General features: G+C 59.9%; 3 protein-coding genes across 3 annotated transcripts in view; 2 read left to right on the plus strand and 1 right to left on the minus strand.

Annotated features, from left to right (window-relative positions):
* Positions 1-806: 806 nt before the first annotated feature.
* Positions 807-4,309, minus strand: CABP4 (calcium binding protein 4). Its single transcript, XM_007944941.1, has 6 exons — positions 3,932-4,309; positions 3,070-3,100; positions 2,846-2,989; positions 1,521-1,630; positions 1,039-1,186; positions 807-835 (listed from the first exon to the last, which is right to left on the minus strand). The coding sequence occupies exons 1-6, from the start codon at positions 4,307-4,309 to the stop codon at positions 807-809; spliced, it is 840 nt and encodes a 279-aa protein (XP_007943132.1).
* Positions 4,310-6,532: 2,223 nt separating this feature from the next.
* On the plus strand, positions 6,533-7,852 carry GPR152 (G protein-coupled receptor 152). Its single transcript, XM_007944942.2, has one exon. It carries the CDS (start codon positions 6,533-6,535, stop codon positions 7,850-7,852), a length of 1,320 nt encoding a protein of 439 aa, XP_007943133.2.
* CORO1B (coronin 1B) overlaps positions 7,548-13,376 on the plus strand; it is an 11,370-nt gene continuing 5,541 nt past the window's right edge. The window contains exon 1 of the mRNA XM_007944695.1: positions 7,548-7,576. The gene's annotated coding sequence lies outside the window, so the exon portion shown is untranslated. The remainder of the gene's footprint in view (positions 7,577-13,376) is intronic.

Genomic DNA, 13,376 nt, shown 5'->3' on the forward strand with positions numbered 1-13,376 from the left:
AAACCCACCAGCCACTCCTCGGAAGGAAGATGGGGCAATCTACTTCCGTAGTGATACTGCCTCGGAAACCCAAGGGGGGTCGCTATGAGTCGGGTTGACTTGATGGCACATAATAACAACAACAACAGGTAAAAGGAGTGGTCCCTCTGGGCTCATCTTTGAATGTTGCCAGCACCAGGGAATTCCCTCCCTCCTAAGGGGCTAGAGAGAGGCTCATCTTGCTCACACTGGTGCTATGGTTTGACTGTGTCAGCCCTAACCCCAAACCTGGGGTTGTAATCCCTTTTGAGAATTTTTTTTTATGTTAATGAGAGTGTTAGTAGGCTGTATCTTCCATCAATCTCTTTTAAGATATAAAAGACCAGATGAAACAAGCAAGCACCAGGCAGGGAAGATACACGCCACACGACCTCCAAGGGACCTCGGAGCGGAAGCTGCAAAGAGACAAGGACCTTGCCCCAGAGCCAACCGAAAGGAAAAGCCTTCCATTCGGGCCGGCGCCCTGAAATTAGACTCCCAACACCTTTGAACTGTAAGAAAGTAAGTTTTCGTTTATTTAAGCCACCCACTCGTGGTTTTCTGTTACAGCGTCACTAGGTTAACAGACACCGGGGACTGGCGGCTTGGGTGGCGGGAGGTGGGGGTGAGTGGACAGTGACCTCAGGAGCAGACCGTCTGGCCAGATATGGTGAGGGGTTGGAGAACTAAGCGTGGACCGTCTCCTTCATCCCTGGGGAAGGGGATGGAGGGGGGCGGTGCCTCTCGGAGGCGCATGCGCACCAGGAACCTTGCTGCCTCCTGGCGTCTCAGTGGGTGTTGAGCATCAACAGGAACTCTGCGGGAGAGAGGGGGCGGGGATTGGGCCGGAGGGGGCGGGGATTGGGCCGGAGGGGGCGGGGATTGGGCCGGAGGGGCGGGGATTGGGCCGGAGGGGGCGGGGATTGGGCCAGAGGGGCGGGGCATCCGGCCCCCGGCCCTGGAGGCTCTGGACACAGCCTGGGAAGAGGGGACCGGGCGCCGTCTGGTTGGGAGTCTCACCGTCAAAGTCCACGGTTCCGTCCCCATTGAGGTCCACCTCGCGGAGCACCTCGTCCAACTCGGCTCCCGCCAGCGGCTCCCCCAGCAGAGCCGGCATTGCCTCCCGCAGCTCCGCCACCGTGATCCGTCCATCCCTGTCCTTGTCGAACTAGGGTCCAGGCAGAGCTCAGCGTCCCCACCCAAAAAGGCCTCTGCCTGCACCTGTCTCTGCTCCTGCCACTCACTGCCTCTGCCCGGATGCCCCAGTCTTGGCCCTTCCGAGCACTCTCTGTCCTCCCAGGCTGAGACAGGACGCCCCCTCCTCCAGGAAGCCTTCCTGGGATGGCTTTCCCAGCTGGGAGTGAGCCGAACCCTCTCCGATCCCTCCCTGCGGGGCTCTGGGTGCCCAGGGGACTGAGGTCCCTGGGGTCTCCTGGCCCGAGTGGGGGGCCAGCGAGGACGCCGTCCACCACTCCCACTCTGCCCGCCTGCCCAAGACCCACCTCTTGGAAGGCGACGCGCAGCTCCCGCACCCCCAACATATGCGCGGTCTCCTCCCGCAGCTTCGGGCCCATCAGTTCCACGAACTCCTCGAAGTCCACGCAGCCACCCACTGGGGACCCAGGCAGAGCAAGCATCACAGTGAGGAAGGAGGACTGGGCCTCAAGGACAAGTCAGAGGGCCAGCGCCTCCCGGGAAGGAACACCAGAGTCCAGGGCCGCAGGGGGCCGGGGGAGGCTGGAGCCTCCTTACTTGGGCCGCTGGGGGCCAGGGGAGGCTGGAGCCTCCTTACCTGGGCTGCTGGAGGCTGGGGCGCCTTCTGCTCTCGGGGTTCAGGAAAGACATCAGGCTTTGAGCCAGACAGCCCTGGGTGCCTCTGCGGCTGACCATGCATGACCTTGGGTGTCTTACGAGACCTCCCTTCCTCCTGCTCAGTGGGGGCTGAGGGAACCTGCCCTCCTCCCCAGGAATCGGGATGAGAGCTCACAGCTACAAATGCTGGGGCCCCTTCAGCCTGTTCCCTAGAGCCAGTCCCGACTCACACGCAGCAACCCCATGTGAATCACAGCGGAACCGAGCTCCACGGGGCTTTCAATGGCTGTCTCTTCAGGTGGACACGCCTTTCCTCCTAGGTGTCTGGGTGGACTCCAACCTTTCCCTGAACAACCAACCTCTAACCTTTTGTCCCATCAGGGACTCCTGGAGCCCACAAAACCAATGTACATGTCCCTGAACACTGACAGCACAGAGTCACTCAGTTCTAAGATGCCACCAGTTGTGAAAACACCAGTGGCCAACTGGTGGGTTAGTGGGAGTTCCAGAGATGGGGTTCACCAGCCCTCGGGAGATGCCTTCCCTCCTCCCATGGTGACCCCAATTCAGGCAGCAGCCGCCAGGGCATGGAGGGTGCGGACATGACGACCCACAGCCTCCGCTACTGGACAGGGTCACAGAGCAGGTAGGAGAGAGAGAAAGAGAGTGAAGGGGACACTTTATCAAGGAGCCCAGGTGCCTGGGCCTGGATGGCAGGACGGGGTGAGGAGAGAGGGGAGGCGAGCAGTGGCCCAGCTGACACTCAAGCCGAAGGCCCCTCTCGCACCTGGGTGCCCTCCTCACCCCTTGTCACACCAGGAGGTGGGAGCTTGGATACTGGTGTCCCTGCATTGGACGGGGCCCCTGGAAACTGCCATCTTCTTCACCTCCCTGCGCCCGTGAGGGATCCCAGAGCCAAACAGACCCTCAGAGGCCACCCCCACCCCTTGGCTGCCCCCTAGAACCGGGAGGCATGGGAAGGACGAGGGGTGCCACGGGCAGGGCCTGTACTCACTACGTATCTTGACGTGCTGCGAGATCTCAATGAGCTCCATCTCTGTGGGCATGTAGCCCAGCGTCCGCATGCAAGCGCCCAGGTCCCGGTAGCCGATGTAGCCGTCCTGGTCAGTGTCAAACTCCTGGAAGGCCACCTGCAGCTCTGAGGGAGGGGTGGTGGTGTCAGGCCCTGGTGCCGGGCTTCAGGAACCCCCCACCCAGCCCCAGCAAAGGGCCACTCACCATCCAGCTCCTCCGGGCCCAGCTCACGGTCCTGCAGGGGGATAGCCATCATGTCCCCAGGCCAGTCACAGCTCTGTCCCCATCCCGTCCCTCCCTCTCAGCCACTGCCCAGCCCTTGTCCATGATGGCCACAGAAAAGCCTGTGGGCAAGGCCAACACACAAAGGCTGGGGGCAGGAATTTGGATGCTGGTGGGCCCCACGAGGACAGAGGGACCCATTCCTGCCCCCCACAGAGCCTTGTGTTCTAGCCCAGCCCCACAACCCAGATCAGCCTAAGACCTAAACCAATCAAAACCAAAGCCACTGTTGCCCAGTAGATTCAACTCACAGCAACCTGATAGGACAGAGTGGAACTGCCCCCAGAGGGCTTCCGGGGCTGTCAGTCTTCACAAAACAAAGCCCCAACCACACCCACTGCCTTGGAGTCCATTCTGACCCACAGCGCCCCTAGAGGACAGAGTGGAACTGCCCACAGGGTCTCCAAGGCTGTCAATCTTCACGGAAGCAAAGCCCAAACCACACCCACTGCCATGGAGTCCATTCCGACCCACAGCGCCCCTAGAGGACAGAGTGGAACTGCACCACAGGGTTTCCAAGGCTGTCAATCTTTACAGAAGCAGACTGTCACATTTTTCTCTTGAGGAGCGGTTGGTGGGTTTGAACCAACGACTTTTCAGCTAGTAGCCTGTGCTTAACCACTGCACCACCAGGACTCCCAGCCTGACACCTGCCCCTCCCCAGACTGCAGGACCCTGGCCCACGGAGTCTAGACTTTCTCAGTCTGGGCAAGAGGTCTGAGCACTAGGGGCAGTGAGGGCCCACCCTCCACCCAGCCCCAGCCCCACCCAGGCCCTGCCTGACCTTCCCAAAGACCTGGTCGAGCAGGGGCCCATACATCCTCTGGGCAGCTTCTTGTTGAGGGTCAGGACGGTGCCGGTGGGACTGGCGACGAGAAGATGCCGTCCTGGGGGCTACAGGGGGTGCCTCCTCCCGCCCCTCCCCAGTCCTGGTGGGTGTCCTGCTGCTGCCCAGGCTCTCAGTTCTCTGGACAGGGGTCTGCTCCCCAGAGCGGCCCGTGCCCTTTCGGGATCCTTGATGCTTCATCTCCTTCTTGCTTCTCCTCTTGGTTGAGGACGGCCCCTCAGCACCACCCCTGGGAGCCACTACCCCTGCAGGGCGTTCCTGGGGGCGGGAGGCCAAGTCTGAGCCTGCATGGCCCCTCGCCTGCTCTGTGGCCATGTGGGAAGGGCAGCTGGGCTCTGAGATGTAGCCCAAGGGGCACCCTTGGGTCTCAGGACCCACAAAGCCTCTTATACCCCCTCATGCTGGGAGCCAAAGGCCTGGAATCAGCCCTGAGAGGGATTAGGGTAAGTGAGGCTGGCAGTCCAGGCCCTAATCCCAGCCCCCTGCTGGGGCTTGGCCAGGGCACAGCCAGGTAGGTCCAAAGGACTGCAGTTAGCAGCAAGGGGCGGGGAGGGAGCAATCGGCCTTGAACTCCAGCTCAACCACTTATTACCTGGGGAACCCAGCAATCAAATCTTGCCAATTGTTAGCTTCTTCGCCTATGAAATTGGAAGAATCCTGCTGAAAAAGAGTTCTGGTAGCATAGTGTCTAAGGCACCTAACTGCTAACCAGCAGGCTGGTGGTTCAAACCCCCCAGCCACTCCTCAGAAGGAAGACTGGGCAATCTACTTCCATAGAGATACTGCCTCGGAAACCCAAGGGGGGCTGTTGTTTACGAGTCGGATCTGATATGACAGCAGTGAGTTTGGTTTTGGTTTGTTGCTGAAAGGTCAGGGCCTGCTGCTTGGGAACTGGGCAAGGCTTCACTGGAAAAGTGACAGCACCTTCGGCAGGACAGAGTGTGGGCAGAGCTGGGCAGTGCGAAAGGACAGAGCCAGTTGCCCCCTGGGACCTCTTGTGGAGTGACTCCTGGCTGGAACAGAAAAACAAAACAGAAAAACTAAACCAGTTGCTGCCCAGGTGGCTCTGACTCACGGTGGCCCATGTGCTTCAGAGAGCTGGAAAAACTCACGAGGTTTTCAATGCCTGAAGCGAATCACCAGACGCACATCTGGGTGGATTTGAACTCCCAACCCTTGGATTAGTAGCTGAGCACTTCCCCATTTACACCCCCGGGGCCTTGGCTGGACTAGAGGGAGTGTGCGATTGCGAAAGACAGGCCTGCTCACAGTGCCTGGAACGCAGGGTGAGGGGCACGGCGTGAGGTCAGAGGAGGCAGGTGCTTGGGGTCCCACAGCCTGCCTTGGGCTGGAGCAGCCCAGGGTGAGGGGGCCTGGCTGGTCACTTGGCCTACTGGCCCACGGTTAGAGTTTCCCGAGAGCAGTACCATGAAAGATTCATGTCCTGTCGGCTTGGGTTTCGTGCCCGACTGCCTTAGCACCGCTGGGTGCCATGCAGCAGGCCCCAGCGTGGGGCCATGCGGACCGTGGACCACTGGGCTGGCAGGTACGCCCTGCTTCCTCTGGCCGTTGGCCTGCACCTCACAGGTAAGCCAGCCCTCGCCGCTCCAGGCCTGGGGCCCACGGTTCTGACCCAAAGGGGCTGGAGCTTGCGGAGTGGGGTCTGCCTAAGGGAGAGCCCTGGGGGGCACTGGGCTGAGGGCCAAGGGACCAAAGTCAGGGGCTATAGGACTTTGCTTTCTGGGCCATTGGCTTCCTCTGGGCTGGGCTGGGCTGGCCCAGGGCTTCCTCCACCCTCAGTGGGTGGGTGGGGGCAGCAGGCCTCTTGGGTCCCAGGCCTCCTGCTCCATCACCCTCACCTTGCTGCCATCTGCCTCTCTCTCTGCTTGGTAGCCCTCCGGGAAGGGGAGAGAGGGTCACAGGAAAGGGGGCTCACCCTGAGGTCATGAGGAACACTTGCTGTGGGGGAGGGGCCTGCTACTGTCCCAGACCCAGTCTACCCTTGGATTCCTATGGGCCCCCAGAACCCCTAGCCCTTCCCCCTAGAATGGCAAACCCTTGAACCCCAGGATACAAAATAAAAGTGGGGCTTGAAATGAGGAAGCCGAGTGTCTTCAAACTGTTCCCTGAAACCCGAGCGGGGGTTCTCCCCTCTTTTAATCTGAACACCCCCTTTCGGTTCATTTATGAGCTCCACTACAGTAACACACTTCAGGAGAAGACTGAATGGCTTAAAAATACGTTTGGGGGATCTGGCAGGGGTGGGCACCCTGGGTGTAGTGGGGTGGACGGTTAGGTCTGGGTGTGAGTCTTGGCATCTCCCTCCCTGCCTGTGACCCCGGGCAAGTTACTGAGCCTCTCCACTTTCCCCTCCTCACCTGCAAAATGGATTGTCTGAGGCCTATATCCGGTGGCTGGCTTACACTAATTATCCAGAGTGGGGCAGCGACTTGCCTGAGGACACACAGCGCTGTCTGATTACCATTACTCATTCACCAGGCACTCCCGCCGCACCCAGTGAGCCCTTGGGGACCTCAGATGGACCCTGCTACTGGAGCCAACCTGGGTGCTGCCAGCCGTGGGCCCCGCACGGCGCTCGATGATGACGATGACTATTACCCCCAGGGTGGCTGGGACACGGTCTTCCTGGTGGCCCTACTGCTCCTCGGGCTGCCGGCCAACGGGCTGATGGCGTGGCTGGCCGGCTCGCAGGCCCGGCACGGAGCAGGCACGCGGCTGGCGCTGCTCCTGCTCAGCCTGGCACTCTCCGACTTCCTGTTCCTGGCGGTGGCCATCTTCCAAATCCTCGAGATCCAGCACGGAGGTCACTGGCCCCTGGGGACGGCTGCCTGCCGCTCCTACTACTTCCTGTGGGGCGTGGCCTACTCCTCCGGCCTCTTCCTGCTGGCGGCGCTCAGCCTGGACCGCTGCCTGCTGGCACTGTGCCCGCGCTGGTACCCGGGGCGCCGCCCGGCCCGGCTGCCCCTCTGGGTGTGCTCGGGGGTCTGGGTGCTGGCCACACTCTTCAGCGTGCCCTGGCTGGTCTTCCCCGAGGCCGCCGTCTGGTGGTACGACCTGGTCCTCTGCCTGGACTTCTGGGACAGCGAGGAGCTGCCCCTGCGGATGCTGGAGATCCTAGGCGGCTTCCTGCCCTTCCTCCTGCTGCTCGTCTGCCACGTGCTCACCCAGGCCGCCGCCTGCCGGCCCTGCCGCCGCCAGCCCGGGCCCCCGGCCCACCACGGCTTCGCCCGCGTGGCCAAGACCATCCTGTCGGCCTACGCGGTCCTGCGGCTGCCCTACCAGCTGGCACAGCTGCTGTACCTAGCCTTCCTATGGGACATCTACCCCGGCTACCTGCTCTGGGAGGCCCTGGTCTACTCGGACTACCTGGTCCTCCTCAACAGCTGCCTCAGCCCTTTCTTGTGCCTCTTAGCCAGCGCTGACCTCCGCGCGCTACTGCACGCGGTACTTTCTTCCTTCGCGGCAGCTCTGTGTGAAGAGCGGCCCGGAAGCATCACGCTGGCCCAGCCACAGACCCAACTGGACTCTGAGGGCCAGATGCTGCCAGGGCCCACGGCTGAGGCCCAGCCACCACTGGATTCCACAGCCCAGCTACCGCTGGATTCCACGGCCCAACCACCGCCGGATTCCACAGCCCGGCCACAGGGAAACCCTGAAGCCCAGACCCTTGGCTCCACTGTCCACTCAGCCACTAGCCCCAGTGATGAGCCCTCTCCTGCCCCATCCACCGATCTCGCCTCAGGAACCCCTGAGACCCCAGCCACACCTGTCATCTCTGCAGGAGAAAGCCCCAGCAGTGCCCCCCCAGACGAGGCCCCCAGTGCAGGTCCCACGTGAGGGACCAGGAAAGGCCAGGGCCTCAGGGCATCGAAGAGCCGAGGGAGAGGGAGAGTAGCCGGTCACGGGAAGCAGGGCTGTGGAGGACATCACCAAGGAAAACCCCACAGAGTCCCTCGATCCTGAAGCAGGACTGGGGGAAGTGAAACGGAGCAGCGAGCCAATCTGGGGTGAGCGTCCCCTGCCGGGCCCCCTAAGCGCTTCCCTAGTCGCCCCCGAGAAACCTCTTCACCTCCTGAGCCACAGCTGATGGCATCTGCTGGGTCTGCCCTCCAGCACCCCGAGACCCCACTGACAATGTCCCCTCTGGCTGAGCCCAGCAGCAGGAAGATGAAAAAGGACTTCCCTGCCTTCCCTTTCATCCTTCCCTCTCTTCCTCTCACCCCATCTGTCCTCCAGCACAAGGAGGCCAAAGAAGGGAAGTTCCTGCACAGAAGAGAGGCAGCCAGCAGCCATTCTTGGCTGCAAACAGGAGTCTGAGGTCCTAGTGGGCCACAAGTTGACCTGACACAGTCATGGCCTCTCCGCCAGCTTCCCACCCCCAGAGAGGCTGAGGGAAGATTCCCCTCAGTAAGGTGGCTGGGAGCAGAGGCAAGAGCCCCCAGGTCTGGATTTGAAGTCCGCCCTGCCCCGTCCTAGCTGGTTCCCTCCAGACAAGCTCCTCCAGCCTCTGAGCTCCTGTTTCTGTATCTGCAGAGTGAGCTCTTGCGAGGGTTGATCAAACGTGTGGGAGGTGCCCAAGAAAAGCCCAGCACAGAACAGGGACTCAGGGCACAACATCCTCGTCTCTCAGCGACACACAGGTCTCCCTTCAGGGGCTTTGGGCCTGAGCATCTGGGATCCTGTGAGCATCAGGACAGATCACCCGTCCCCATGGCAGACACCTGGGTAGCCCGAAGGAGCGCGGGACCACCTCTGCTTGTGGGGGCTACAAAGGACTTCAAAGTCTGACTTCAGGGCTCAGCTGGGGTCCCCTGCCCCCAAACCCACCACAGTGGGTACAGAGTGCTCAGTCTGCCGGTGTGGTGACACTCCCTCCCCCCAGGCCCCTTCTAGGTGGGCAGTCCAGGGCACAGGCTGAAGGATGTCCCGGCTCTGGGTGCCAGGGGGTCGAGTGAGGGCAGAGGTCCCCTGGAGGTCACACAGCACCTCTGAGCAGAGCCAGCCTCTTCCGATGCATGATGCTGCATGAGAAACGAGGAAGTGCCGAAGGTCCCAGCCCACTTCTCTTTTCACACTGCCACCCGCTTCTGGCACCCACCCCGCTTCTCTGAAGCCCCAGTGCTAGAGAAGAACCGTGACTGTTTCCTCTTCATCACCAGCTCCCTGTTCCCTCCGTTAGTTCAGGGCCGTGGCCGTCAGCAGCTGAGAGACACCCTCAGTGACATTCCACGCACTGCCTTCCCTGGGGGCTCGGCTGGGCAGGCAGCCTGGAGCCGTGCAGTCAGGGCCAGGCCTCCGTTTTCCGCTCTGTAAATTGGGCGCGATGGCCTTCGCCTCACTGGGCTGCCTGCTGTGATTATGAAGTGAGCCCCTGGCTGGGAAGCCTGCTGGTGGCTGGTGCTGGTGGTGTCCTAGCAGCACTTCCGAAGGTCATTGAGGCACTGAGGCAGGTGGCAGATGGGTTTCTGAACAAGCTGGAAATCGCTCACCCAGCAAATCTTCCCGGAGCACTTCCGGTGCCTTCCCGCCACGCCCCTGTTTCTGAGTCACGTGGGAGGGGTGAAGGGCGTGGCCTCCGGTGGCCTTCCCGGTTCTTTGCAACTTGGCACTCCCGTCACTCACTATGGGGGTGACCTACAGGGAGTCACTGGGCCTCCTGAAGACCCAGTTTCCTCATCTGTAAGATTGTTGTCAGGGGCCGCTGAGTCGGTACCAACCCTTAGTGACCCCGTGTACAACAGAACAGTTGTCCTGTTCTGTTGTCCGGTCCGGCGCCGTCCTCGCAGTGGTTGCCGTGTTTGATGAGCCCATGGTGGCAACCACTGCGTCCATCCACCTCGTTGAGGGTCCCCCTCTTTTTCGCCAACCCACTGCTTCACCGAGCATGGTGTCTTTCTCCAGCGATTGGTCCCTGCCAATGACATGTCCAAAGTAAGCAAGATGAGTCTGCCTCCCTGCTAAGGGGCGTTCTGGCTGCATTTCCTCCAAGACAGACTTCTCCATTCTTCCGGTGGTCCATGATGTACTCGTGTTCTTGGCGAACACCACCATTCAAATGTGTCAATTCTTCAGTCTTCCTTTTTCTTTGTCAACCTTTCCCATGCATGTAGGTCCTTGCTTGGCACATAGTACCCACTGCCATCAAGTGATTTCAACTCATAGACCCTGCAGGAAGGAGTAGAACTGCCCCATAGGGTTTCCAAGACTGTAATCTTTGCAAAAGCAGACTGTCTTCATCTTTCTCTCATGGAATGGCTGGTATGTTGCTTGGAACCGCTGACCTTTCAGTTAGCAGCCAAAAGCTTAACTACCATACCAGTAGGGCTCCTGGCACACAGTAAACTCAAAAACTCACTGCTGTAGAGTTGGATCCGATTCAGAGCGACCCCTCCTTGGGTTTCTGAGGCAGTATCACTATGGAAGTAGATTGCCCAGTCTTCCTTCTGAGGAATGGCTGGTGGGTTTGAACCGCCAGCCTTCTGGTTAGCAGTCAAGTGCCTTAGGCACTAGGCTACCAAGCTTCTCCTGGCACACAGTAAGGGCTCGATAATTGTTAGTCATTAACTTGATGACACCTCCATGGCCTGAGTCCATGCTGACTCACAGTTCAGAGCCCTCAGGGCAGGTATCCAGGCTGCCAGGCTTCTCCCGGCATCTCACTGCCTCCTCCTGAGCCTTCAGCCCTTTCCTTCTCCACGCTCCCCTATTGGAGCTCACACTCCCAGAGGGCGGGGCCAGGACACCGCCTCCTTGCAGCATTCTGCTGTATTTCTCTTTCTTCTCCCAGGCAGGGATCCCAAAACCTTTTCAACGTGGCAGGCAGATCAAGGAAGACAATTCCAGGGGCAGCTGCCTGGCTTTGGTTCTGGTCCACACTCCAAACCCTGCCCCTTGGGGAACAGGCCAGCCCCATTTCTAAGGTCCCTGAGGAGAGTCACACCCATAATGGGTAATTGCTATGCAGGAGAAAGCAAGAGCCAGAAGCCAGAAGAAACGGTCCCCTGCAGGGTTTTGCAGGATGAAGAGGAGTTCTCCTGGTGGGCCATGGAAGAGGGTTTCGTGTTGGAGGAAACAAATGCACCCGAGGCCAGAGGCCACGAAGGGAGAAGGGCTCACCTCCCAGACATTTCACAGCCCCCGCTTCCCCCCAATACACCCCATGGGGTGGCGTTCCTGTTGCCCTCTGGGAAACTCACCTCTCCACCAGGCGAGAGCAATGCCCGCTCCTCCAGACCCTGATTGTGAACGTGAACATGTTTGAGTTCTGTACTCAAGGCTGCTGTTCATTCATTCATTCAACATACATTCACTGAACCCCTACTGTGTGCTGCTGGGTGTTATTCTAGGTGCTGGGGAGAGAGTCGGGAACAAGGCAAAGTCCCTGCCCTCGATTTTCTGATGTCCTCGTGTGGCAAGACAGACAAAAAGCCAGTCTACAGATAACCATGTAATGTGCCACCATAATGCAAGGTCTGGAGAGCGACCAGTGAGGGGGATGGTCAGAAAGAGTCCTCAGGAGGTGACATCTGAACAGAGACCTGGAGGAAGTGAGGGATGGAATCTTTTCAAGATCTGGGGAAGGGCTTCCAGATGGAGGGAACAGCATGTGGGAAGGCCCTGGGGTCGGAATGAGGTTGGTGTGTTCCAGGGACAGAAGGGTGTCACTGGGCCACGTGCAGGAAGGAGCAGCGGTAGGTGGTGATGGGGATGGGCAGGAATGCGGGCTTTATTTCGAGAGTGGCAATGGGGAGCCAAAGCAGGCCTCAGAGGAGGGGAGTGAATCCGGTCCGGCCTCACCCAGACCCTCTGGCTGTTGCCGGGGAACACACCCCAGGGGGAGGCTGTGTTCTCTGCTCTGTCTTCCAAGCCGCCCACACCCCCGTCCTGAGGCTGCACCTCAGGGTTTATGACTGGAAGAGTGAGGACTTTGGAGCCAAACAGATGGGGTCTGGATTCAGGTGGAGTCGCCCTGAGCAAGCCCCCTGCCTCCCTGAGCCTCTTTCCTCAACCAGAAGTGGGGAGGGAACTGTAATGGAGGTCAAGCCCCAGCCACACAGTGGGGGCTTTGTGCAGTCCCAAGCCAGGCCTTTTGGCTTCTGTCTCTCTCCAGTCTTTCTGGTAAGGGGATCAGCCCATCAGCCCTTGGTCACCCAGACTGGGGGATAGTCACGGAAGGAGAGAGGGAGGTGGCCAAATGCCCTGGGGCCCTGAGCTCCAGGAGGAGGGGAAAGACTGCACCTGAGACCTACTGTTGTTGCTGTGAGCTGCTGGAGAGTGGGCCCTGACTCACGGTGACCCCACACACAACAGACAAGGCTGCCCCGTCCTGCGCCAGCCCCATGATCAGTGGTGAACCGGGCCCCTGTGAGTCACAGGGTTTTCACCGGAAGTGGACTGCCTGCCCTTTCTTCCTGTTGTTGTCGTCATGTGCCATGGCGTCTTCTCTGACTCTGCCTAGTTCAGCTTATTTTAGGATACCCACTGAAACCTGTTCCGCATCACACCCACATGCAACCTCCCCTGACTGACAGGAGAGGCTGTGCTCAGGTGCACTGGCCAGGAATTGAATTCAGATCTCCCCCAAGGAAGGCGAGAATTCTACCCCTGAACCATCACTGCCCAAAACCAGTTTACTGAGGAGTCAGCCTTGATTCACGGTGACACATGTGTGTGAGAGGAGAACTGGAGGGCTTTCAATGTCTGATTTTTTAGAAGTAGGTTACCAGCTTCTCTTCCGCAGCGCCTCAGGGGACTCCGTGGGACCTACAGGAACACCTGAAGCCCCCAGGGTAGGATGGGACGGGGCGGACCGAGGCTCCCATCACAAGGAGCTGGCTAGATGGAGAGAGGTGGGGACTGACACCCCAGACATCCAAGGGCGACGGGGAGCAAAGGAAGCAAGGTGCAGCCTCCCTAGGGCAAGAACCCACTTCTGTCTTCAATGAGGAGACTCCAGGACCCACCTTGTACACCAGGAAGAATGGGGTGCCTGGGGCGTCCACACGCTCCTTAAAACACTGCTGTTCCCGTTACATTGTAAACCAAGGACACTTACTCTTGTAACTTGAAAAGAAATGTGAATATATAAGCCGCCCATACGGGCTATATTGTAGAGAGGCTGACCTAGAGGTGTACTTTGGGATTGGGGCACCCAATCTGGTGGAATCTAGAGGATGCTGCCTGGCGAGCAGGATAGGGGAGGGGGCCCGGGGCCCGCGGCCAGGCGGCACCCCGCACCTGCAGCCCCATCCCGGGCTCCGCTCCTCTGCCCCAGAGGGCTACGGAGGGCCTTCCCGCGACATCGTATTTACAAGCTCCGAGGGCCCTTCCCCGCTGTGGGGGCGTGGCCCGCCCCGCCCCC

Source organism: Orycteropus afer, unplaced genomic scaffold (assembly GCF_000298275.1).
Source record: "Orycteropus afer afer isolate SDZICR_OR568_19922 unplaced genomic scaffold, OryAfe1.0 scaffold00130, whole genome shotgun sequence".
NCBI lineage: Eukaryota > Metazoa > Chordata > Mammalia > Tubulidentata > Orycteropodidae > Orycteropus > Orycteropus afer.

What these genes read in the sequence shown, in the direction of transcription:
- CABP4 (XM_007944941.1), bottom strand. Translation starts at nt 4,309, where the DNA reads ATGGCCACAGAGCAGGCGAGGGGCCATGCAGGCTCAGACTTGGCCTCC. An exon ending in GGGCCCGGAGGAGCTGGATG is followed by an intron (nt 2,990 to 3,069) that starts GTGAGTGGCCCT and finishes CCCCTCCCTCAG; the next exon opens with AGCTGCAGGTGGCCTTCCAG. An exon ending in GCAGCACGTCAAGATACGTA is followed by an intron (nt 1,631 to 2,845) that starts GTGAGTACAGGC and finishes CTGGGTCCCCAG; the next exon opens with TGGGTGGCTGCGTGGACTTC.
- GPR152 (XM_007944942.2), top strand. Translation starts at nt 6,533, where the DNA reads ATGGACCCTGCTACTGGAGCCAACCTGGGTGCTGCCAGCCGTGGGCCC.